This window comes from Hirundo rustica, chromosome 17 (assembly GCF_015227805.2).
Source record: "Hirundo rustica isolate bHirRus1 chromosome 17, bHirRus1.pri.v3, whole genome shotgun sequence".
NCBI lineage: Eukaryota > Metazoa > Chordata > Aves > Passeriformes > Hirundinidae > Hirundo > Hirundo rustica.
In genome coordinates this window covers 5,776,626-5,803,417 of record NC_053466.1, presented here as the reverse complement: position 1 = coordinate 5,803,417, position 26,792 = coordinate 5,776,626, and the positions used below count along the sequence as shown (strand labels likewise).

Here is a 26,792-nt window from a genome sequence, read left to right as displayed (position 1 = left end):
GCTGGAAACGTGTTGTTATCCCAGAAGATAAGCCATAGATATGGAAGGAAGCTTTCTCTGATTGCCTGAAATGTGTCACTTTGGAGGGCCTTGGGCATCATTTTATGTTCACAGTTAGAAATAGTTTGCTTCCCTCAGTAAGGTACTTTAAGGATCCTGCTTGATAAGTGCTTTACAGAGGCATGTAATTATTTTCCTGGCATAATTTCATGGTTTGATGTGGAAAGAAATGTGTTGTCTGCTCCTGTTAAAATGGGTCATTAAGTACAGTTTTGAGAATGAAAAGAGGGGGGATCAACCACTTTCAGGATCAGCCACTGACTCACCTCTCTCCTACCTAACTCTTACGGTAAAACTTTTGTCATTCTCTCACTGTTTGGTAGAAGCAGACAGGTAGATGTTTTCTGCATCACATGTGTCCAGAGAGGACAAAGTGCTGCTGAACATGCCATCCTCCTTCTTCGAGCACAAGTCTCGAGTATTCATCCAAATCTCACATGATGGCTCTCAACTGCTGGGATCTTGCCCAGTTTTGGATGCACATTTTTGATTATGTTACTGAAAATCTTCTATTTAGTGTAAGTTTCAGTAATTATTGGGCTGGAAGGGGACAAGATCTTCACCCTGTATTTAGCCATGTGCTGAAAGGGTGTGGGGATACTGAATCATGTCTGTGCTCCACTGAGCAGCACCTAATCTTCATGAATTAAAACAGGAGATCTTGTCTGGCCTGGAAAGAAATGACCCCAGCTGAGCAGCTGTGACATTGGTCTGGGGGGTGGAGAAATGGTGGCACGATGATGTTCACCTGGTGACACACAACTGTCTGAATCCTTGCCCCCTGTGCTCTACATCCAGTTCTGTTTCTTCAGGATCGGAAACATCATTCTTATCCAGGGAAACATCCCCTTCTGGTGTTAGAAGTTACATATTCACCCCCTCAAAAAAACGTCATCTGGGGTAAATTTCAGCATCTTCTAAGGAAGAAAAAGTTCCTTGAGTTTTTCCTGGCTGTTTCCTTCCTTCTTTCCACCTCTTCAGCAGATGTTGCCTCTTTAAAGAGCAAAACTGGGCTGAGGGGAAAGGGAAGAAATGACTGTCAGTGGAAAGCAGTCCAAGGGATTATGGATGGAGCAGTCACACAACAGCCAGACCCATACTGAGAGCTGAGCACCAGGATCAGACAGAGTGAGAGCTCTGGCCTGAGGCTGCTGCTGCCTTTTTTATTGTGTTTCCTTAAAGCCAGGTGTCTGTGTTCCCTGTGGATTTCATCTGTGGAGAATTTATCACTAATAAATAACTGTTTGTGTTGAATTTACAGATGACTAAACTGTTTTCTTTAATGTTGCAGTTTAGTACCTTTTCATTTTCAGGTTTGTGTGAGCACTGGCATTCAAAGGAAATAAATCTGTCACTCAGATAATGTACTTGCCCTTGGTACCAAAATACATAAATAAGAGTTACAAGGTCATTAGGCATATCAATAGAAAGAAAAATGTGCTGTGCATTAAATAGCTGACTTCCAGGCTGGGTTGAGCAAATAGCAGTGTACTAAAGTGTACTGCTCATTTCTCCTTCTGATTGTGAAAATCAATTAATTTTTTTTTTTTTTTCTGTAGCACTTCCTCTTTGCACTGGAAACCCTCCACACATGTCAGTCCAAATTTATGAGCAGTGTGTTTTTCTGTGTATTCCATTTATCAAATGTAAATTTCAGTGGCCAGTGATTTACTACAGAACTGTTTGGAGAGAGCAAGTAAATGTTACCTAAAAAATTATTAAAAAAAGAAAAGGCAGAGCAGAGGAGATTTTATTTGCCACTTCCCAAGCACTTTATCTTTGTCCTTGAGAGGGCAGGTTAGGTGGAGAACTGCCTCAGTATAGTTCTGGACTGCACCTTGTATGGAAATGTGCTTTTATTCTCAGTAAAAGGCAACCTTGGAAAGTAATGAATTATTGCTTATATTTTAATACCTTTCATTTACTTCAGCTAGACTCCACTACTAGGTGCAGGCCTGAGGGAGCTGAAACCATAAGCCTCCCTTACGCTGCATCACTCCAGACCTTGCTGATGCAAAGGGACAAGTCCTCATTGTCCCCTGCCAGGGAGTTCAGGCAGTAAATAATCAGCAGGGAGAAAATTGCGCAGTGTGGGTTCCATGGTGTCTGGGCAGGCTGGGTGATGCAGTCTCCACTCAGCCCCTTTCAGCCCTCATCATCAGCTCGGGGTAGAGAGATAAGATGATGGTAAGTCTGGAACACCTCTCCTGTGGAGACAGTCTGATAGAGTTGGAGATGTTTAGTCTGGAGAAGAGAAGGCTCTGGGGTGACCTTAGAGCCCTTTCCAGTACCCCATCCATGTGTCAAACACAGCCAGATGACACAGCTGATTTTTGTTGAAGTTTCAGTAACAAACACTGGGTTAAAATAGCACCCGTGGCAGAGGTTACCACCTCTGATTTGTTCTCTGCCTGATGGTCCCAAGAACAGTGATATTATGGTGAAGGGCTTGTCTCTCTGTGGCTTCTAAACTTATGTAACTAATGCATAATGCCATCTTCATTCCCCCCCCGACTCCCCTGCAGTGTGCAGCGAGAGGTGAATTGCGCGATCCTTTTGAACCGTTCCATAGCCCTGACCTCCGACCAGCAAACCCTCCGCACACAGCACCTGCAGAGACGCGCTTGTATTGCCTCCAAAAGGGGAAAAAGAAGCCACGTGTGTGTTTTCTGTGCCTCCCCAGGTGTGGCAGTGCGGGGGCAGCATGGAGGTGCTGCCCTGCTCCCGCGTGGCGCACATCGAGCGCACCAAGAAGCCCTACAACAACGACATCGACTACTATGCAAAGCGCAACGCCCTGCGCGCCGCCGAGGTCTGGATGGACGACTTCAAGTCACACGTTTACATGGCCTGGAACATCCCCATGGCGGTAAGTACAGCTCACACTCCGTCCTGGACAGAGGAAGAAGCACGAAGCTGTTCCTCGTTAGCTCATGGTGGTGAAGGGTGCTACTACAGCTGCGCAAAGCGGGCTGAGCTTAGGGGAAGTGTTTTGGTGCGTGCTCGGTACGGAGAGTTTTGCCATGTGAACTTGCTTCCTCAGTCTAAGTTCAGTTGTGTGCTCAGTCCAGACTGTTGTAGGCAGCGACACAGATTTATCATTCAGCCAGAGCAAAATGTCTCAGGTTTATGTGCTCCCCCAGAAGTCATTAATTTGGGGCACTGTTAAACGCTGAGGTGTTCATATGCTACAACAGCGGGGACGACAGGAATGTCCATAAATAAACATCATCGTTCATTGTGAGACTCAATAGACCTCAGAAGCATAAAAAACAGAGTATGCAATAAAAGAATCACACATTAAATAGCTTCATTGTCCACAGGCTGAGAGGTGCAATGTGGGCATGTTCTGCTTCTCACTGCGCGTACGAATTGTAGATGGCGTGTGGGGGCCTCTAGGTACCCTTGTAATATAAATATTAGATAAACTGTAGGTTCAGTTTATCACTTTGTTCTGTAAGTATATCACATGCTACATCTGCACCGAGCGTAATTCTTGCAGAGAAGAGGTTTATGTTATATCCCAGCCAGGTGGAAGCTGGCTGCTGCTGTGTTCCTTGGCTGTGTTTGCATCCAAATTATTCATGTGAAGGAGCACAGGGAGAGCAGCTGAGGGGTAACATACACTGATGTGTAGGTAAGGGTGGTTTAGTTAACCCTTAAAGCAGGGGTTTGCCTAGAGCTGAAGCACATAGGAACAGGAAAGTATGCAAACCCAGTGGTGTCTTTGGGAATATTCTGCTATTCCCTGGAGTTCATCAAAATCATGGGAGTCTTGTCAAAGACTTTGTTAGATTTTGTCCTAAACATCTACTCATACTTTGGTAGCTAGTTAATATGTGAAACCCCATTTTTGTTCTTTCCTCTTAGTTTTTAAAATACACATACCTGGAGGAGCAATGTTTCCTCCTTGTCCATGTGATCTCTGAATATGTCAGATATTCTCACAGGTCTAAATTCACTTGCTGCTGTTTAATATTGGACACTATGCAAGTGTCCGAAATCTGGTTTTGGTGATTTCTTTTGGCACAAGAGATAATTGAAAAGAATTATTTTGCCTTAACAAAAGGCAATACTGCCTCACTTTTTCCACACAAGTTTTCTGTGATGGTAGGAGGAAGGCAGAGCAGTGTCCATTAAAGGTTTATGGGCATTTTGGCCCTGTCTGCACACATAAAATGCACTTCCTAAAATGGTCGGTTTTCAATTAGGAGATGAAAAACTAACCTCTGTAAATCTGCTTGCTTGATGACATGTGCAAATGAATTCTGAGAAAAGATGATATTTAAATAAGCATTTACACCAAAACATGATTTCCTTTAATCTCTCTGAAATTACTTATTGATGCAGTTTTCTGCACTGAGCTATACACCAAAGCTTTTAAAAAAACCCAGGCACATCTACAATAAAAGACATAAAATCAGCAGAAGTACTGAACATTAAAATTTCCTTTCCATAAAATAAATTGATTGATTGATAAAATGTGCAGCATAAAAATAAGCCTATTAGCTCTCAGGGAAAGGAAGCTGATAGCGTTCATGACATTATTCACTGTAGTGTTCAATACAGATGAAAGAAGTACTGTACTGGCATAAGCCATCACAAAAACCTTCTGCAGGGGAATTAGGAACATTGCTAGCCGGTTTAAAAGAATATGTCTACGAAGTAAATCCTGTGGACACCTCATTCTTGTGCCATCACACTTTAACCTGCCCACAGTGACTGCAGCAGGCACACAGGGTGAGCACAGCTTTTTCATAGCTGCTCAATTTGCTGCTCTTGTGCCCTGTAGAAACAGCGCTGCAGAAAGGGCACTGTGTTGCCTCATTTTATATAGGGCAGAAAAGAGGCAGGTAAAACACATGCATTTTCCCATACCACAAAACCGATCCAAGTTAACTCTTTTATAACTCCCACCATCTTTTTCACAACTCACAGGGTATTGAGAATGTGTGCATAATGTTTATCTAGATCAGCAGATGGCCTCGGGCACACCTGCAAGATCACGTTCCAATAACCTTCAGCAGCAGGTCAGCGCAGCTTTATTTCTGTTAATACTTGGTATGTCCCCACTTATGATGTATTCTTCGACAATTTTAGTGATAAAGGAATCTTTCATTGAATGATTTATTGCACTGAATGCCTCAGAGGATTGCTCTCCTTCCACGCAGCATCAAGTACTACGTAAATTAACATTCATTTGAATGGATGCTGCACTGGGGGCTCCTGACAGAACGTGCATCAGCAAGCAGCAGTGAGCACAGCAAACTCTTTATATGTCTAATAGGAAAACCTGTTCAGTATTACACTTGTATTCTCTTCTGAAAAACCAAGCATCTGTTGGGGATCTTAATAAACCCTGAGCTAAGATTTGCTTCTGTCTTGTAACCCTGCATTAGAAACAATCCATAAAATGTACAGATATTCTTCTGGATTAAAAGCACAAGGCACTTCAGAAAGATCTCATGCAAAACTCCCCAGTTTCAGTATATTTGATTAATATAGTGTCGGAAAAGGTTCTTGGATGAGGTAACTCTTACTGTCTTAATGTTGAACTGTGATGATTTATAACACTTTAAATCAACAGACTCTAACTCAGGACCCACCAGTTTTAAATGGTTGACTTTGCTCATATTACCTAGAATCTTCCAGCCTGTGTCTTTCATGGGATTTGTATTTAAACGTGAATTAAATTCTGAAGTAGAATGATAAACGTTTTGAGTTTAACTGCATTCTATGGCTCAAATCTGCAAGTGAGCTTCAGTTCTAGTAAAAACTGAATGCTGGTCTGTATGAATGGTTGGTGGAGCTTAATGACTTTTTGAGTAGCTTTGCTTTGAAGTTTTAACAGAACTCTTCTGACTTCATTTACATTACTGAATACTCGAACCTCTTACTAGAGTAAAGCATGACCAAGCTGCCATATTTTAGATCAGAATTAGTGCCTAAATTCTAAATGAATCCTAAGCGAAGGCTTCGGGATTGATTGCAAACACTTAGAACCGCTGTAAGTAACAACATTCTTATTGTATTCTTATTATTTAGATTTATTTTGGGGTTTTACTTGTTCTTTATGCTTCTTTTTCCACTGGCTTTCATTAATATTTATTGTCTGCGCTCAACAGCAGCTGTTCGATGAGCTGCTGCTTACAACAGAAGAAGGAAAAGAGGGAAATACAGCTTGGTATACAAAATGAACTCCAATTTGATTTCAGTAGAGATAGCAACCATGAAGCCAGTGCAGTGAGGTTTCTTTATTCGTTTTCTGCTTTGCAGAACCCCGGAGTTGACTTTGGAGACGTTTCTGAAAGAATTGCTCTGCGACAGCGACTGCAGTGCCGGAGCTTTAAGTGGTACTTGGAGAACGTGTACCCTGAGATGAGGGTTTACAATAACACGGTCACTTACGGAGAGGTACCGTATGTCTTTGGAAACACATCACAGCTGCACTCGTGCAGTCCTCTCCTTTCAGAGCTGGCTATCAGGATGTGCAGAGCAACTACACATCAGCACAGCAGTGCCAACAAAAATGCCCTCCACTCCTTTTAATCAGCACAAAGTGTTGCATGGCACCCCCACATCCCGGGTGGGTGTTTCCATATTAGGAAAAGAGTTTAAGTTACACCCCTAGAACTTTTAAGGAAGAAGAACCAGAATCTTCTATGCTCCTCAGACCATAATTCACCCAGTGGCAGGATAAAGGCACCTGCTGGATCTTTGAAACACACCTCAAGACCTGTAGCTGCTTCTATTGGGCAGCTTGCAAAAAACCCCTCCTTGATTGTTGTATACTTAAGAATGAGCACAGAGTCTTTTGGCAATTTTTGGGGTGCTTCTTAGCAGGCGCATGGGCCTTCCCTGCACTGTGCATGGCTTTTGTTCTTTTGTTCTGTATAGTTTGTTATTTTCTCCTTTAGAAAAACCTTTTTATTTTTCAAAACACACCCGATCAACCATCTCACTAACTATTTTTAAGCCATTTCTGGGAGGTTGCTGGTCAACCCTCAAAGCTTGATATACCTTCCTTGGGCTCATAACACTCCGGCCTCATGCAGAACTGTATCAACTAAGGAGTGTGGCTTTGAGAAGCCTCGTTCCTTTTGTTGGAGGGCAGCGGGTGAAGTCATCCTTACTGACAATGACATGCAACCTCCTTGGCTCTCATTTTGAAATACTGAGACATAAGTTTGAGGCAATCATTTTCCAAAATAAGATGCCACAGACATCATAAAGAAAATGTCAGTGGTCAACAGAGCTAAAATAATTGTCTACATGAGCTGCAATTAAATCCAAAGGCAATATATTTTCCCAGAAGATGACTAAATGGACATTGTTCCTTTCTCTTCCATTTGATTGACTTCATATAAAAATAAGTCAGGCACTTGATACATTGATACAAATTGCAAGTTTTATTCCATAATATCACTTTGCATCCTAATATAACTCTCCCCATGAGGAACTGAGAAAAGACATTGAGTAAATGCAAGAGGAGCTGTTGGTATCTGTCAGCTCTGAGAAGGTCATTAACAGTGAAGAAGGCCAGTAGAAGTGCCAATGTTGTGTCAATTATACCAGACACTGAGCAATGTGGGCTTTAAAACAAAGTTTGTTCCTCTTGAGCTGTCACATAGAAGGTTCGTGTGTCCAACAGGAAGTCCAGTGATGCAAATACCAAATCCCTTAACATTTTTAATAGAATAGGGCCATGCAAGGTATTTACCTGGTATAAACCAACCTAGGTCCCTTTCAGTCTTACTTTAGGCTTCATCTTAAATGACATCGAGTTGTTAAGTACTTTCTCTTCTGGTTATTTTCCTGGAGGAAAAGACGTCTGGATTTTTGTGAGTTTCAAGGAAAATAAATGTATTGAGTAGATGTGAAACAGATTGAAACAGTAGTAAAAATATATTTCCTAGTGACTCAATTCCCACTTTTTTAAAGCTATCTCATAAAGCTGTCTTCATCTTCTTTAGCCTTTATAGCACCAAAGCCATAAAATAAACCTCCTGAAATTTAGTTGTTGGTGAACCCCCTTATCCAATCAGATTCCCTGTTATGCTTGTACACTATAATATGAAGGATTATATACTGATTTTTTTCTGACACCTTATACAGCAGCTGTTTCTAAATTATGGGGGTGGCCAGACAGGTACTTTATAGTCTAAACCAAAACTGATCTGTTGAGTCTTTTGAGGTGTCTGTCTAAATAACTTCTCGTTTACAAGACCTCTAAAGTTTTTCTGTGTTCAAAATATGTGTGTAATGATTCCAGCCTCAAGAGAAAGGCTGGAAGGGTTTTCACCAGAGCTCCATCCCAGCTTATATGGACCTGTAAATTCTCCTTGTCTGGGGAATTTTTTACTTCCTTGGATCTCTGCACCTGTGCCCTTTCATAAAATGTGCTTTATGTCACTTCTGTACATAATGATGTACTATATTTTCACTTCGAATAAACATTTTTCACTTTTTTTTTATCAGCAACAGGAAGAAACAAAAGCATATCACATCCAACACCAATCCTGGGCAGCTGCTATCCTGTTTGTAAAGCCACATTCTCAACATACAGGGTCAGAATTTATGTTTGCACAGTGGCAATTTGGAGCAAAACTTGGCCGGTGAATTTTAGGAAGTTCTGATCCTTGAGTAGTTGCTGAAAATGTAGCTCTGACCCACGGTGTGTAAAGACAGCAGGTTGTCCAGACAAGGTCTTTTCCTGGAGCAGTTTCACTGCTGGCACCCTGTCATAGCTGGAGGAGAAGGATGTGTCTCTCAGAGAGCAGTTTTACATTGCGCTTGTTCCAGGAGCTGCAGCACAGCTGAGATTTAGCTGGACTGGACTAAAGTAGGGATTAATTACCAACTGAATTGTTTTCATTCTGATCTGGTTACAGGTGCGTAACAGCAAAGCCAGTGGCTACTGCCTGGACCAGGGGGCCGAAGAGGATGACAAAGCCATCCTTTATCCATGCCATGGAATGTCCTCCCAGGTAAATGGTGAAAATCCCATCATTAGTGAGAAACCTTGAACTTAAAGGATATTCAGAAGAAACAAAAATGAATTGATGTATTTGGGTTGAGTTTGGCGGTATAATTCCTGAGCTGCAAAGGCAAATGTCTGGCTTTACTCCAGTCTTGTGCCGAGGTTGTCCAGCACGTGAATCTATACTTCGAAGTTGCCAGTTAGGAAAACAGAAGAATCGCGTTACTTTGCTTAAATAACAGGGATCCACTGAAGATTAATTTATTTAGGCAGTCTGTGTGAGTGCAGAGTTCTTCTTGTTATGACATGACTTATTCATGGTACCTCTTTAATTTAACTATTCCTTCATCCAACAGGCTTCTGGGCAGAAATTATTTATCAAGCTGCTGATTTGATTCCCCGAGTAGGCAAAAAGTTAAGTCATATTTAACACTGACTTCAAAGGGAATTAAGAATATCCTCTAAGTTAAGACTTTTCTAAAATATAAGATTTCTCTTTTTTTGTCAGTCCATGTGCATATTATTATTTTCTTACAGATGTCTGAAGATTTTAAAATGACATTTCTTCTTTCCATGCTCATAGTGATTTTACTTATACAAGTTGGATGTTATTTAAATCCAGGACTTGGGCTTCTTCTGAAATGCAATTCTAGTTTCTTTTGAAGTAGCATCTGAATCAAAACTATGTTAATGAACATTCTCATGTGTAAATAAACTCTGACCTTATCAGGCTTATCAAATATCCAAGGTTCAGTCACACATATATTGATTGGGAGTCCTGGCTCATGCATCACCACGGAGGCAAAGTGAGACAGACAGTAATTCCTGCCGGCACAATGTCCACCTTTGGCCAGATCATTATGGAGTATTTGACTGACACTCTCCTAGTAGATGTGGAAGGAGCAGCCTTTGAATAAGGTAACAAAATAGCATTGCTTAATTAGATGTAAATTAGCTTCTCAAGAAGACTCTTGTTAGAGATGTCAAGGCGCTCAGAGAGAGTTCAGTCTCTTGCTCCATTCTAATCTGAACAGAAAGTTGCAAATTTAAGTCCTTCCAGAAAGTCCCTTAGCAACACCTAATCTCTATCAGTGTGCTGGCACTTAGAAGAGTAATGAAATAAATGGTTCTGACTGTAATTTATTTTGCAATTTAAGACCTTAACCTACTTGTTTGCCTCCATGATTCCTGTTTCACAGAGTAGGCCTTGACTTCAGGAAGGAAATAGTTACAGTGAATTTTTCCATTTCTCTTTAAAACAAACAAACAAAAAAAAACAGGAAAAGAGTTTTCATTCTGCAAGAAACATCAAGTGAAGGTAGAGGTGATTTTTTTATCTAAGTTGAGTATTTCACAGACAAGCATGAATTGAAGCCACTCAAATGCAGCCAAGTTAATTAATGATTACACAGCTGGAAAACGTCTATCATCTCACCACAATTTACAAAATTAATTCAGTGTGAGAACCACAGCTGCACAAACCCTAATCAAGGATATTCAAGCACATAGCATGAAAGGTGTTGACAGCAAGCGTTTTAATATATTAAATAAACATTTTTAAAGCCCCTCTTCTAATCAGCCTGGGTGAGCGTAGTTGTCTGCTGCATTTAGCTTTCCATTTCTGACATTTTTCATCTCAAGCATAGGACATAAAATACCCCTGTTGAGCTGAGATTTGGGTTATTTGTACCTGCCTACTGAATATAAATTAATATAAATAAGGAACTCACTTTCCCCAGTTGGGTTATCACTGGTGTTCATATGTCCTACCAATGTGAAAGCCTCTCCCTGTTCAGCTACAGCCTTATTTGTTTTTCATACTCTTCAATTCTGACAAGCAGATTACTGGTGATTTTAGTGTACACATGGTTCCACTGGAACCCACCTGTCAGGCAGGTATTTAAAGAAAGGTGAGTTAGGAATAATATTACTGTTCCTCTGTGAAAAAATATTCTTTTTCTCTGTCTCACCCTTCTGTCTCCCTTGGATGTTGTTCTGCATTACAGTGGCAAAATAAAACCACTCCACTGTGACTGCTCCATGAACAAAATGCCTTCCCCTATGTGTGTTTTCAAGATCAGTTTTCACCATGATAAATCACATCTTTGTAATGACATCAGCTTTTAAATTTCTTTATTCTAACAGGGACAAGCTCTTTTATGGATGCTCTGGAATGCATTTAGCCTGAGTTTACATCAATTTAGTTTAATGAGTTTGACTTGAGCTAAGTCATTGTAAACTAACAGCTAAGAATATCCAGACAAGGTTTTGCATCAATTTGAGTCAATTTCAAAACCTATTTTACAGCAAAGTAGTGTTCTTTTTATGTGTGTTCATTGGATCTGAAGTTTGAGTCTAATGGCTTTCAGGAAAACACCATTTGCAAATACTGCTGGGAGAAACAGTCTAGGGCTCCAGAAGATTTGTAAATAAAGGAATGTATTTGGAGTCTTGAACTGCTCTGCCTCTGTGTGTGGCATCCATTGCACAATCAGCTGCAAAGCCCAGTGGTTCTTTACATTTTTGTTGTTATAAAAAAAAAAAAAAAAAAAAAAAAAAAAAAAAAAAAAAGAGCGGGGTTGTGAGAACCGATAAAATGTCCCCCAAACTGGAACATATTGTTCTGGAAGATCCATAGCTTCATAGAATGGTTTCAGGACATGCAGGGTTTTTTTTGGGGTTTTTTTTGAGAGCACTTACACAGCCCCAGTGGAAATATTCACTGTCTCAGAGTAGTCTGTCTTGAATGCCGTGATGCAGAGCAGATTATATGGTATGTGAAGGAGAGGAGAACTTAATGAAATGGCATCTTGGGATAGAAGGGCCGTGGTGAGCAGCCTCTTTCTGCACCCTCCTCCCTTGCCTTTCTCAGCAGAGAGAGGAGAGGCACCGCAGCTGCCAAAGAGAGAACTCGCTCTGCATTGAGAACAGCCAGAAGGAAAGGAGAGCTCCGTGCTCGGATTCCTGGGGCTTGCAGCTGCACAGACAGACAGAGGAATGAGAGGAGATGAAAGGCTCTACTTAAACTGTTGCTAGAGGCCAGATATTTAACATTTTGCTAGGTAGAGCTGTAACTGCCCGGATCTGAGTGCAGGGCAGCAGGGTGGATGAACAGGTGGTTTCTCCACTTGTAGGGAGCAGTGGGTGGGATTCTGGAGCAAATGTGGAAGCCTGATAACTTGTGATGTTTGCCTTGAGGGGACAGGTATTCTGGAGATGTAGGGAGTTTGGGATTCCTGCATCACTCACTGTTTCAGTTCTTGTGTCAGCTGACAGCTTGCCTTAGCTGCAGGACTGAACAACCACTAAAGATTTCCTTTTGCCTAGAGCACAAGAGTGCGAGAAAGGTCAAATTTAATGCGGAAAGCTACCAGGCCCATCCTAGTAACTGTTTCCTACAATTACCTGTAGTCATTTGGTGCTTTTTTCACTCAACTGGAAATTAGCAGGAATGGATGTTTTTGCAGCCAAATCCTCCAGTTTAAAGCTGCCATTTTCTTACCATATTAGTATTCCTGGAGGTTCATATTCCATAGGCAGCAGCACTATTTTTGATCCAGGTGTGGTGGCTTTGATAAACAACCTTTGACATCTTTTGCATTCTGCCCAGATTTCTGAATGTTGAAGGGAAAACTATCCTATCTTACATCAGAATAGCAGATGGTATCAGGATTAGATCTTGAGTATTTAATAGAGCACTTGGCTTCAGTGTCATCTGGATCCTTCAGCTCCTCTGAGATAAAAGAAAAACTGAGTGAAGGTCCATCCCCATGTGATGTATAAAAGTGTGCTTCTGTTCTGCAGCTTGCAATTTGGAGTGTGTGGATATCTAAGGATCTCAGCCCATCAAAACCTGGGAAGATTTTTTTTTTTTTTTTTAAATTAATAAGATTTAATATTTCCTAATAAAGGGGACTTTGTAATTTGATTTTGGCTGGCTGGCACTGGGAGTGGATTTGACATGATGCATCATGCCTGCAGTCCTAACACAAATTCAGGGATTATTTCTTTGTGGATACGTCGGTGACACTTAAGATCAAGTTTGAACACAGGAGGTACAATTTTAATTGGCTGTATCCCAGTTTCTGCTTTCTATCCTGCAGTAATAAGCAACTTATTTTATTCTGTTTGTTGTTGTGGGGTTTTTTGTTTGTTTGTTTGTTTTTCTCCACAGTTTATGTTGTCTCTAGGAAGTTAAGATAGGAATTCTTTGGAGGGAGATGTTATTAATCATACAGTAGTTTCTTGAACCTTAATTTCTGGTCTGATTTTGCAGAAGCAGGCTCTACAGCTTTCCTATGTAATATGGTCTGAACTGGGATGTTTCTTTGTGGATGGGTTTTTGTAGAATTCTATTTTATTGAAGAATAAGCCTAAGTTTTCATGACTGTTGGAACAGCCATAAAAACTTGACAGAGAGTGCAGGTTCAGGAAATTAAGCCCATGTTGTTCCATTTGTCTCAAGATTGCACAGATAACAGTTTCCTGCACCAAGCCATCCCTGACCCTGTTGAGCTGTAACACAAACTGCCACTTTCAATACTGCAAACAGTTTAGAATAATGTATCTTGCACTTCTAAAGCCTGAGCAGTACTGGTTATTTCTGCTTTGACAGGCTGGTCCATAACAAAGTCTCTCCCAAGTGTGTGGCCACTGTGATGCAGAGCACATGTAACTCCGTCTGCTGGGATCTTGATGACAAAGAATGTTTTAGACCATTTTAATACCAGTACAGAAAATGCTGCTTATCTCAAATAGGAAAAATCTATCCTATTTTACAGAGCAGATGACCCATTATAAACAGTGTTTCTGATTGTCTACATAAGGCAAAGCCAACAAGTTTGTGGGGTGGTATTTTGGGACTACAGAGAGATAATAAAGACTTCAAGATTAATACATTTTCTGGTCAGTGTTTTAGCCATAGCTGCAGTACATTTGAACTCTGCTGAAAGCCCATTAAGTAGAACTGTGAAATATACAGTCAGGTTTTATTTAAAAAGAAAAAAAATAAAAGGGAAAATGTTGTGTTTCATTTGTATTTTTCTTTCCCAGCTCCTTTTTATGTGAAAAAAAACAAAGTAAATTTGTCTGACCTGGCAGTCCCTTCATATTTTGAATTACTTTGCTTGCTTGAGCTTATTTTACATATGTCCCTCCTGACCTCACAGTGGAAAAAAAACCCCGAAAGTGTCTTGATTTAGTGTGTACAGACTGTGCCATGACAAAGGCACCATTCATACCCAGAGCATCCTCATGTGGTTACCTCTCTGCTCTCTCTGATGTAGGCTCTCTTCTGCCTCTGTGCTTCACATGGCTGCTCTGAACAGAAGTGGCAGGTGGGAAAATGAACACATACGATGTCAAAGAGCATCTGGTCTGGGAGCAAGTAGACCATGCTCTTTTTACCACCAGCAAGAAATGATTATTCACAGCATGATTCTTCTGAGGTTAATAAGGATGGTGGTAGAAAGCCAGACTCTAATTTGAGTTTCTTTGATTGACTCTTAATGATATCTCACACACTGGCATCCAATAAATGGCAGGCACTTCTGACCTTCCTTCCCTTTCTTGTTAAGTAGTTGCAGCCATATAACAGCAATAGGACCAGACAGGCAGTGAATTTCCTGGGTGGTAATTGCATTTCTTTGGTGGCTCAGATCCTCGCCCTGAAGCATCCAGACTCACAGCACACAAGCCACGTAGCTGACTCCACTCTGCAGTCTTTTGGCACCTGGGTGTTGCACTTTCAGAGTAAGAAGGGCAAAATATTATGCTGGTTTAATGACTCTGGGTTTAAGCACAGAAGTGAGAAGTAGATAAGTCTGGTTTGACGTATTGGCCTGCTGCCAAATTAGCATCGTGCATTTTCACTTTAATGTGCTTTATACAAAACTGAAATACCAGAGTGTCATTCTTTATTATGTAGGCCTGAAGCATATATTAGCAAATTTGCTGCCATTTCCCTCATGGTTTCTTTTTTCCTCTCATATTTTTGGATACTGGTTGCATGGTTGAATTTTTTCAGTAATGTGTATTTACAAAAACTAATTAAACTTGTTGCTATCAATAGCCTCTAACAGAGCTCTTAAGAACAAGCTGCATGACAGAATTGACATCATGTCCTTGTTAAATCAACTCCTGCTGAGTGGGCATGATTTACATATTGATTACTTCACCCTCTTGATTGCCCTTTTTGCAGTGAAATAGAGGGTGGGGAGTGGTGGGGAGCAGAAGTGTGGGAGAAGAGAATGTTGAGTTTAGGTTTTACCAACACTCCCGAGATTTGCCCTGGAGCAGCGTGTGCCAGACCCAGCGTGCAGCAGGACAAAGGGCTCCTCAGCACCTCAGAACTCTCCTTTCTCCCCCAGCTCGTCCGCTACAGCTCGGAAGGTGTCCTGCAGCTGGGGCCGCTGGGCTCCACCGCCTTCCTGCCCGACTCCAAATGCCTGGTGGACGATGGCAAGGGCAGGACACCCACCCTCAAGAAGTGTGAAGACGTCCTGAGGCCAGCACAGAGGTTCTGGGATTTCACACAGGTGTGAAAGAGCTCAGGAAGCCTTGAAGAGATAAAATGGAGAGGGAATGGTGCTCTAGAGAGTATTTAATGAAAAACAAGGAGGTCTTTGGAGGGCTGTACTAGGAATTCCCACCAGTACTTTTCGTAGATTGTGTGCTACCCAGGGGTATTCCTTCATTATCCCTAGAAATTCTGGGGAATGCTTTCTAGGAATTCTTACTTATCCTGTCTTGGAATATTCTCAATTTTGGTCCTGATTGTCAAGAACATGTTTGTAATTGTTTACTCTCCAGGAGTCTTTGCATCTAGAACTTTTCTAGAATTTTTCTAGCACCTTTATAGGCATTTTTAAAGATCTATAATCTTCAAATCATTTTAAGTCTTTCAAAAGCATTATTACAGTCTCTGGGATTTACTATTCCTTGGGCTTTGTAGGGATTCGCTAGTGCTTTTTAAAGACTTTCTAGTGATTTGGGGGGATTTTCCCAGCAATTCCTAAATGTAGAATTATCAAGGAATTGTTTGGGTACTTTTTATGTATTAGCTAGCTTTTCCTAGGAATTTCTAGCACTTTCTGGGGCATTTATCACTTGATATATGCAGAAATGCCTGTTATAATGTTTTTTCAAGGATTTACTGATCTAACACTGTTTTTCTAGTCTGTTCACCCTTTTTTTCCTCTTCTTTTTTTTTTTTTCCAGAACGGTCCAATCATCAGCAGAGACACTGGCCGTTGTCTAGAAGTGGAAATGTCAAAGGATGCAAATTTTGGGCTCAGATTAGTTGTACAAAGGTGCTCGGGTCAGAAATGGATGATTAGAAACTGGATCAAACATGGTCGGCACTGACTGTGGGGCTGAGCTGCCTCTGCTGCTGGTGTCCATTGCTCAGTGTGCCATATCTCGTGGGGCATTTGTCTTAAAGCAAGTTAGTTTGAACAGGTCATGGCTCCCAAGAGTCCTCCATAGTTGGGCATTCCAAGGAAAGAAAGTAGAAAAAAGGAAAGCAGACACACACATGTCCTGTTTGACTCTTCCTTGCTCCGGCAGATGATGTGGGAAGCTTAATGAATTTTCTGTTGGTTTGGAAACCTTGTGAAGACCAGAACACAACAGGAAAGTGGATTCCTTAAGCTGTCCTAGAGGATTTGACAGACAGATCTTGCTATGCTGAGTTCAAAGGAGACATCCCAATACTGCCTCATAAAGAGAGTTCTCTGATGGGTAGCTTTTTAGCTTTAAGTTTTGGACTGGTGCACAACTCCTATGGTGAATAATTATGTGCCTTTTTTATTGTACTTCATATAAAAGAGGACTGGAAAAATTCTACCTTTTCAGCATGTCTGGTTCGTTGTACTAAACAAGAAGATCTGTAAATAACACTGGAAATATAATATATGAAACATTTCAAGGTTGATTGTTTAGAGAGTCTCTATTTCTAGAAAGAGACTGTTCGGTAAATGTTTACAGGTGGTTCTCAACCTTGGAGCAGCAGCATTTTAGAGACCTCTTCTAGTTAGACACAGGTAAATGTTGAATAGGTAAAATAGCCACATGCTCCGTTATATTGCCACATTTTACATTTGTTGGCTGTAGAGGCATCGCAGCTTAGCACTTGGATATTTGGCTCTTGTGAGGCAGTAAATGTCCTGGTGGATGGATGGATGGATTTCAGGAGGGCTCAGCTGGCCCCAAAGCCCTGAGTGTGTGTGGGTCCCTGTCCTGCAGGTCACTGTTGTGTTGTTCCAGAGACTGCCTGGAACAAGGATACTCCTTATTCTGGACATAAGTTGACTGGCTTAGGTGCCATCTGTGGAGCTTAAAAACTCAGATCTTCCATTTTGTTTCCCATCCTGTGAAAATGTCAAATGTGAGCAAATATGCTTTGTGAGCACTGTCTAGACAAATTTCCTGAACAAACCAACAAAGTCTTTTCAGCATTTGAAAAACAAACACGAGCCTAGTGATAAGAAGGCAAATTAGAGCAAGAGGTAGGGAGCATATATAAATACTGTTGCTCTGAAATATGAATATTTTACTATAGCTGACCCATTGGTAGCATCTTTGTGAACCTGAATTTAATAATGTATCCAGTAATTAATGCAGGATCAGTGCATATGGACAGAGCAGTGACAAGGTCTTATCCAAAAGGCTGTCAAAATTGATGACCACTGTCTTCAGCAGGTTTTGAATGTGGGTCCGTGGCACACAGCTTTTCTGTCCAGATGATTTCAGTCGTGCTGAAGGAGAGACACAGATGGTATCTGTTAATTTCCCTGTTTAATATTTTATAGTTATTTAAAAATAAAATTTGTTTTGTTTTACTGAGCCAGGAAAATAGGTAATTGCAGTCACTGTAGTACCATGAATCTTGGTGATCTGTTCCTTGAAGAACTTTTGCCATTCCTATTTCAAGGCATGCTGAAGGAAATTGAATGGAAACAAAGTTAATTTTTCAAGGGCATGATATGTAATAAAATATTTACTTTAAAATGCAAAATCCATCAGTTCTTGTCAACTCTTGGTTAGTATCAAGAAAGCATATCACTATATTTTGCTCCAATTTTATTCTTGAAATAGAGTGTGCAAGATGCAATACAAAGCCAATAGTCCTGGAGTTTACTTGTGACTAATTGCTGATCTTTATTCATGTCTCATGGACCAGGTTACACGTGAAGATATGCAAAAGAATAATTCTGGGTGAGATTCTTGATAGAAAAAATGCTTAAAATTCTGTGCTTATGGTACATTGTACACAACCTTTTGAACAGTGTAATAGGACCTGCAGGGAGAAAGCATCTTTAATAAATCAAGCAATATGGTATAAAATCACGGACAATTTCAGTATTCAAGCCTTCCTGCAGGTCCAAAACAGGTATGAAACTTCAGGCTAAATATAGATTGGGAACAGCTGCCCTGCATTTAACCTCCTTATGTTAAGGTATCAGACAATTTAAAACTGTATATACCATCTATACAGCAGATGTTGAAGGCTTTGTACAGGAGTGCGTTTGTAAGTTAGTTTTCATCTTCTCTCCAAATACAATTTCCACCTTTTAAAATGTATGAAAGCTGTATTCTCCTTTTGTTTGCTCTGATGGAGTTTTACTCCTTGAGGGAGGTGAGAAGGCAAAAGAAGGAGAAGATGGTTTTGCCAAGTGAGATTTTGTGGGAGCAACAGGTCATTCACACTCATTTTTAGTCTTTCCAGTGAGTAAGTGCTAACTATTTTATATGAACATGGCAGGAAGTAGAAATTAATTATATATCAGTGTGATTAGTAAATACCTATTAGAGTATGAAGTTACAGTACTGAACAGAAGCAAATAGGCTATGGGCTTTCTTTTACTTTTCTTTTTCCTTGTCTTGAATTAGCAATCTACACTTGATCCTTGGTAAGCAGTGGGGCAGAAAACCTTTCAAACCCTGGGTAAATGGAAAAGGAAAACTGAATATTTAGAGGAATACCGCAGTTTAAATCTGCTCTCTTAGAACAAGTCTTGTATGGGCCGTTTAGGAGCTTTGAAGCTGAGAAGACCAGATGAATCTTTGTTTCAAGGGAGATTTCAAACCTTCACTCTGATACCACCATGATGAAAGAGAATTGGTTGTCTCGGAATTTTGCCCCTCAGTGCTCAGGGCAGGGCATTTGACTGTGGCCACACTATCTGTGAGTGGTCAGTCCTGGCAGGTTTGAGTGCCAAAGCCACTGGCTGCAGGAGGCTTGCAAAAACCAGACTTAGGGTATAAGAAGGAAAACAGGTTTTTGTGGTAGATAAATGGCTTTGAGATTTACATAATAATATAAAAGAAATAACTCTTAAAAGGTGGAGTTGGTATTTTATGTGATTGTCATTTTTTTAAGACTTGCTGGAACAATTTCTTATATTTGCAAAACACATCTGTTGGATTAATTTTACTTTATTCTTTATCTGTATGAGCCACTGCTTTGGCTGTGGTACTAACATGGTGACTCTGCATGTGAGAGGGTCTTAAATATTCTCTCATCAAAGGAATAATAATAAAAAAGTCTTGAGTATTATCTGTTTTAACCAAAGTCTATGGTTCTTTTGTCAGTATTTCACCCCTTAGTATAAATTGAAATCCCGCTTAATGGCGTTCAAATTTTTAGTCTTGTTTCCCACAGTGCAGCATTCTAGATCTCATGAAAAGTATTCAATGCAGTGTAATATGCCTTGTAGAGAAAATTCAGATCAAAGGCTTTCTGTGCTATTTTGTTTGATTTAGGGGATTATGGAGCTAAATACTGGGTCGTAGGACAAAAGAATAGAAGGTAAGAAAGACCAGCACAGTGGTATGAAAGTCTAGCACACTGTTGTCAAAGGCAAGTCAGGAAAAATATACTTCTCTAAGCATGTCAGGGTCCCTAAAAATTAGCTCGAGTCTCCTAAGGTAATAAAAATCCCTTTCTTTTTGGGAGCTACAAACTATTTTCCAAGCTGAATTTAATTTCAGTTTAGTTAAATCTTTTTGTTCCTCAGCCAGAAATGTCCTCTAGCCTGGCTTGCTGGTTCCTGAGGCATGCTAAGCTCCAGTGGGAAGGAACCAAGAGAAAAGCTGATGCTTTGGAAGGACCCACAGGATTCCTCTGCAATCATGTAAGATCTCTGTTGTGCTCACACACCAGAACTCTTCAGGGCTGTTCCACAGGCAAAAAATCAAACCCAGGTTCCACAGAAGTGATCTAAGGCCAAAACATGGAAATAAACAACGGGTCTTTGCACGTATTTTGAAAGAGTTGAAGTATTTCTCTCAGTTGAATGAATAATTTGACGCTCAATGTGTCTGAAGATGAAGCCTTCATGGTCCTTCATTTACCTTCCTGTTCCTTTTTAAAAACTGTGATCTAGTAGATGAAAACCTCACTTGCCATGTGACAAGGGGTGTAATCTATCTGGCACGGGATAGCTGCAAGTACTTAAGCCAGAGCTAATAAGATTTAATGAAATAGCACCAGTCCTAATCTGTTCTTTAGATCAATTACACAGCATGTAATTCCTTCAGTCTCCAGTATTCATTTGAAATGGTTCATTACCAGCCATACAAAAGTGCATTATGGCCAGTTTTGGGATCCAGGGAGTTGGGCTATAAGAAGAACTACAATAGAAGTTGTAGTTTAGAGGGAGTTTAGAATATTATTACTCAGTTAGGGCACAAATACCTTTGTTTTTTCATGACGGGCTTTGGGAGGAAGGAAAACTACCAGAATTCACTTGATTGAAGGCGTTTCTAGCAATGATGTTCTATTTTTTCCTGCTGCTATTTTGACTGCTGCTTCTTAGTGATGATCAAAGTCAATGGTAGAGGTCATACCACAGATAAACGATGGTATTGCAAATTAGAAGATCTAGGTAACAGGCTGTACAGAAACCAAGGAATGATCAGGTCTTCACATGTCTCTAGGTCTAGATGGCACCACAGTAAACTTAATACCCAAAAATTCTCTTTGAAAAGAATCCCAAACTGCACTGTCCTCTTTACTACATTATGATGGATTTCAGAATGGCTTAATAAAATACAGTGACTTACATTGCAAGAGCATTAAAGACATGTAAGTAAAAGGTATTGAGTTCAAGAGTTGTCCTAAATAAAAACAATGGGTTTTGACTAAGAATACTTGCAAATACCCGGTGAAACAATATATGGCAGCCTGCTTTTGAAAAACTATTTCTGAACCAAGAGTGTCTTCAAAGACATGTAGAAGCATTGATTACTTTTCATAGTATTAGTGTTTCCTATTGGCCATCAATGAGTGTTGTGCAGTTTTCAAATTCTTTGTAATGTTTAACTAAAAAAAAAAATGCAGCAACTAGAATGCAAGTTGTGACTGCAAATAATTTTTTCATTATGTGGCACATCATCAAATCAATTTGTATTCACACTGAAAAAGTTAATAAATTACTATGCATTTTACTGCTGACATGAGCTGCATGTTTTATCATTGTACATTTGGACACGCGTATTAAAATTCAAAGATACACACAAAGGGAAACTAGAATAACAAAGCATATGGGCATTTTAAAATTTAAATTGCACATATTGTGTTCTGAAAGGTAGTCACCATACACTCGTAAGAGACTTGGCCCTGAGGGTGCACATCCAAAACTGGATTGATAAACAGCACAGACTACTGTCATCTACATATCCCAGCATCTCACCACTGCAGTCAATAACTGGTGTTAAGAAGAATGAAATAGGACACAGGGAAAATGTAGAATGATCCTTTCACTATATACCTCCCCCTAATTTCTCAGGGTAAGACCATCCCAAGCCAGAGGGTCTACACAGTAACCCAACCATTAGATTTAATGACGCTGGACCTGTACGTATCCAATCCACTTAGAGCTCTGGGTATGAAAACATCCCGCTGTAATAAATAGCACAATTTCTGTGAGTCAGTACCATAGCCTCTCATTCCATAGGATGCCCTGTAGTTCTCTTATGGTGGAAAGCTGTGAATAACTGCTGCCAGCTCTTTTTTAACACCCTTCTTAGTTTGACCTCTGTCATCCTTTTTAAAAATACATTTCTGAACTGACTGTCATGCTTTTTTTTGTGTCACCAGCAAACAACTTTGTAACTGCACAAGCAGATGCTCTGTGTCATCTCTTGTGCTGGGTGATAGCAGGGTGAGAACCCATCGGGTTCCTGAGCTGCTCAGTGGGATAAAACATACATTGCTGGTTTTAGCATTGATTTTGGATCTCAGCCAGGCTGTTTCTCCAGTGTGTATGACAAAGTTTGCAATTTGTGATCAAGGAGAACAGAGCATCTGAGAAAGGATCCAAGTCCTTTCACTCTTCCCTGCCCTGCTGCTCCTGCTGGCAGGAGGCTGTGGAGCACCCAGGATTACAGTTGAGTGACCAGGATGGGACATGTGCCCATGTTCCTGACTCTCTTACACCCCTCTGGTTCAGCAGAATCAGCTGGGTGACACCTGAATGCCCAAGCTTTTTCCTTCCCAATTTCTGCAAGGACTGACTGCCTAAGTGGAAGAGCAGCCAACTGATTCCTTGGTTTTCCCAGAGGAGTTAGGGCTGGCTGTAGTCTTCAGGTGGGTGACAATACCACCAGCTTCCAAAGGGATGGCCTTGATAGAGCCTTGGCAAATTTAGCTCCATCCCCAGGACCAGTCTTTGCATTCTTTCCCATTTCTTTGTATCTCCACAGTGAGAACTCTGTGTAGAAACACTGCTCTGTTTCCAGCCCAGGCATTCTGTAGGCCCAACTTCCTATTGTAATCAAGCCAGCATTTCTTGGAAGGAGAAACATGACCTTTGAAGGTACCATATGCTTGCTAGAATGAATGTTTTGTGAATTATATCCGGCAAAATTAGGTTTGTATAAATATTTTGTCAGCAGTTCTGCATCTGAGAACATTTGTACTGCGGAAGTTATCCTAAGCATCAGATTTTTCACTGTGAAGAATGTATTCGGTAGATGTAGCCGCCCTTTTGTTCAATAAATCTTCATGAATTGACTGTGAATCATTAATATGTGCCTGTAACTGAGCACTGAGTGGCAGTGATAATGATTTTTCAGCCTATAATGGCTTGGCCGTGTTTTTGTTTTCTTTTGTTTTGACTGTCTCTTGTTACTGTAATGTAGTTGAGCACCTTTATTAGTTAGCCTTGCCTTTGCATCCTGACTCATTATCTGGAATTTAAAACAAGGAAACCAGGATAGAATATTTTCCTGTCTGTAATGTTGAGGTAAAAGCAAACAAAACAGACCAACCCCCTTTCTTTATTCTAGAATTTATGAAACATTCCTAATTTGTAAATTAATCCAAGAGTTTATTTCAGTGTTTAAACCCAGTAAACAAAACCCATGCAAATATAGTGCAAGCTTTTTCTGGACTTTGTTCTTATCATTAGCCCATTTTTACTGCTTGACCATATCCTACAATTTCCCTTTTAGGATTTGTCATTTTCTGTCAACCTTCTTTCAGGTGTGTTACTGATGTAGACAATCTGCACTGGAAAAAAAAGAAGTGCCTTGTAACTAACAAAATTCTGTCATTTACCGAATTTAGGGGTAAGGCTGCGACCGGCAAAGTGTTGTGACATTCATTGGATGTGTACAACATTATTTATTTTAAAAAAGCCAAGCAGAACTTCCTAACAGCCTAACAGATGATGGTGCAGGCTGTAAGAGGACTCTTTGGATGGGCCCAGCTGGCAGAAAAAAAATTCATGGGGAACTCTGAGCTACAGTAATGGGATGGGAGGGGAAGGACAAGGCACGTCAGGATTCCCTTGAACTGGAAAAGTGGGAGTTAAAGACTGAGCTGCACTGTCCAGCCTGGAAAGCATGAACTGACACACAGCAATTCACCTGGTGGTAAGGCCCTGGGTTCTTTACGTGAATAACTGAGCTTTAATAAAGGGATTTTTATCAGGGTTCAGGAAAGATTTTTCTGCTTTTGCAGTGTATTACAGTGAAATCTGCCTAATCTGTTGACAGAGCTCCAAAACACACAGGTCAGTGCTGTGGTGTGTTGGCAGTGAAGCATTTGCCAAAACCTATTGAAATTCTCCATGTACTTCAAGCATTGGCATTCTGAGGAGAAGCTGTTGCCACGTATCATCAAAAAGCAGGAAATTAAACACAAAAGTGATGTGTTTACTCTGGAGGAACTGCTATTTTCATTGCAAAGCTGATTTTTTTAATACGGAAAAGGCGATTAGCAAGATGTTGGGGCTACTTGGGATGATTCTGGGTGAGGTGCTGACCTGGCCACTCTCACCCTGCAGAGATCAAAACTAGGCAGATCCTGGATGTTCTGGTCTTGCTGACCAAAGGGAGAGTTAAGAGATTATCTGCATCAAGGGTGCAAATGCAAATCAAGCAGATCAGATGAGGTCCAACTCACCACAATTAAAGAGTGAAATATTTCTGTGAATCTGAACCTAAATAACTTTTTCTTCACTTTTTCTCCACTTTTTCTCTTTTTAGATGGTATAAGTTGGTATTTTGAGTCACTCTTGAGAGCAGAATGTAGGTTCATTAAAGTGGCACAAGTATTTTGAAAATGTTTTTTCCTTTTTCTTTGGAAAGTTACATTTGGAATGATAACCCTGTTGGCGATTTTGTTTAAAATACTCAGAATACATCCTAGCATGTCCAAGCTGTGTGTTTTTTCCTCACAGTCTCAAGCTATCATAATACTGAGGCCCAGGATACTGCATTGTGCCTTCTTTTTCTGAAAAGAAATTAAGTTCAAAGCTTCCGTGGGCTCCTGAGGGGCAGTGAGGGATTTGTGTTGTGTTCAGCCTTATTGGAGAAAAGTCATGACACTTTTCATCTCTTAGGGTTTCATGTCTTGATCCTGGAGCCAAATCATCTTTCTTAAGTCTGAATCAGAGACCCTTTTTGCCAGCCATAAGGCCAGGGTGGCACAAAGCTTTTCTCCCTCTTTGTAACTCTGTTTAACTGTTAAACTTTTTCAAGAGCCTTTTTGAAGAAAATTTTTAAGTTCTTTACCTGAGAACAAGTCAAAACAGTGGACCGTTAGGTTGTCTTTCTTTCTTTTCCTTTGAAATGCATTGATAAATGCATGGGTGATAAACTTTGTCTGAGGCAAATGCACAAGCATCATGTCTCACAGAATCTGAAGATTCAGCTTAAGTAGCAAAATACTGGCTGCTTAGAAAAATGAGGGTCCTAATCTGTTAATTTGTGCCAGGCCTGAGGAATTAATGAAACGCTGCGGGTTTAATGCGCCACATATACACGTCAACTATATATTAATACTCTAAACACTGTAAAATAAATAACACTCTAAAAACTAGTTCTCCTCCTCTTGGTAATGTGCTGATGAATTCTGATTCAAGATAAGGTTCTGACTTACTTGGTGTGTAAATATCAGTGTGACATATATCACAGAGCTCTTATGGCACTCAGAGGCCAAACAGTAGAAGAGCATCAACACCATCATAATAGAGGAAAAGGAGATGACAGGTAAAAACTATTTTAAATGTGTTTTTACAGTCTGCACCTCCACCATCCCTGCCTCCTCTCGTTCCCCAAGGTGAATCTCTTGCTGACAGAACTAAGAAGTTCTGTTCTAGCAATGTTTTGTTGTACCTTATCACATAAAACAAATGTTTTTCCAAAAGCTTTCTTACACGAAGGCAATGAAGTAAATCTAATCTCTGACGTTCAGCTCAGACTTACAGAAGGGCAAAGAGGACTCACTTTGGCTTGGATGACATTTATGGCTTGCAAGCAGCTCATGGATATGAAAAGGCAGCATGCTGTTCTCTGTAGGGTGTACAATCTGAAACAATTTTATCAGAAATACTAGATAGAAATCTTAATACCTGGAGTTAAACAACTGGGTGGCTTTATCTTGGAAACCAAAAAAAAACCCAAAAAAAACCCAACAAACCCTACTACATTTAAAATTCACCATATGCACAGTAACTTGCAGTTAGTAATTAAATTCTCACAACATCCTTCCACGGTGCCAGGCAGAGCATATTGGCTTAGATTGGCCTGGTTGTCGAGCGTGAACTGAAATGATTTCTAACAGCAATCAAATACATTTTGAAATATGCTCATAAAAATGCTAGCTCAGAGGCTCAAAGCAATAATGATTCATGTATTAGCAAATGAACTTGTCCTCTGAAAGCTAGCCCCTGAAATGTAATAAGGGGTCAGTCCAAGGAAAGAAAAAGCGTGTTTATTAAGATGTTGAGAGGTAATATTTTGGGATAGGAGTTTGGGGTGACATCTATCCAGCATCTATGGATTGAGGTGTTGGACTGGCCTCCAGAAGCCAGTCTTTGTCAAGGGTGTCTTTATCAAATCTTTATCTGCAGAAGGATTTAAGCAATGTACCTGCCAGGACTCCTCTGTCCCTTGGTGGTACCAAGGGAAGCACTTTGGTCCCTGTATGAGCAAGAGTGAGACACAGAGAAGGTAAGAACAGCTGTCCTGCATCTCCTGTGCTGTGAAGATGCTCAGGAAAGGCCTGTGTGTGAGACGTGGGAGATCTCAGGTAAATAACACAACCACTTTCCACTACCACTTCTGGACATGTCCAAATGCACTCTGAAGAGATTGTGAATTAAAAAAAAAAAAAACCAAAAAAAAAACCACAAAAAAAACCAACAATAATCTCCCCTGGAGCCTAATGGCATGAGCAGTGGCTGGACACTGCATTTTTTCCTTGTTTTGAGCATGAGACAGGGCTCAGATTCTCTTTCCC

The 26,792-nt window shown here is 40.5% G+C and overlaps 1 protein-coding gene across 6 annotated transcripts in view; it reads left to right on the top strand.

Annotated features, from left to right (window-relative positions):
* The window catches only part of GALNT9 (polypeptide N-acetylgalactosaminyltransferase 9), a 251,345-nt gene extending 231,737 nt beyond the window's left edge, over positions 1–19,608 (top strand). For 4 of the 6 annotated variants that reach the window (XM_040081034.1, XM_040081033.1, XM_040081031.2 and 1 more), the window contains 5 exons: positions 2,744–2,929; positions 6,337–6,474; positions 8,952–9,047; positions 15,409–15,576; positions 16,259–19,608. In XM_040081034.1, the coding sequence (XP_039936968.1) occupies positions 2,744–2,929; positions 6,337–6,474; positions 8,952–9,047; positions 15,409–15,576; positions 16,259–16,405 (735 nt within the window). In that variant the 3' untranslated portion in view covers positions 16,406–19,608. The other 2 variants (XM_040081032.2, XM_040081035.2) reach the window with 2 other exon arrangements.
* Positions 19,609–26,792: the final 7,184 nt, after the last annotated feature.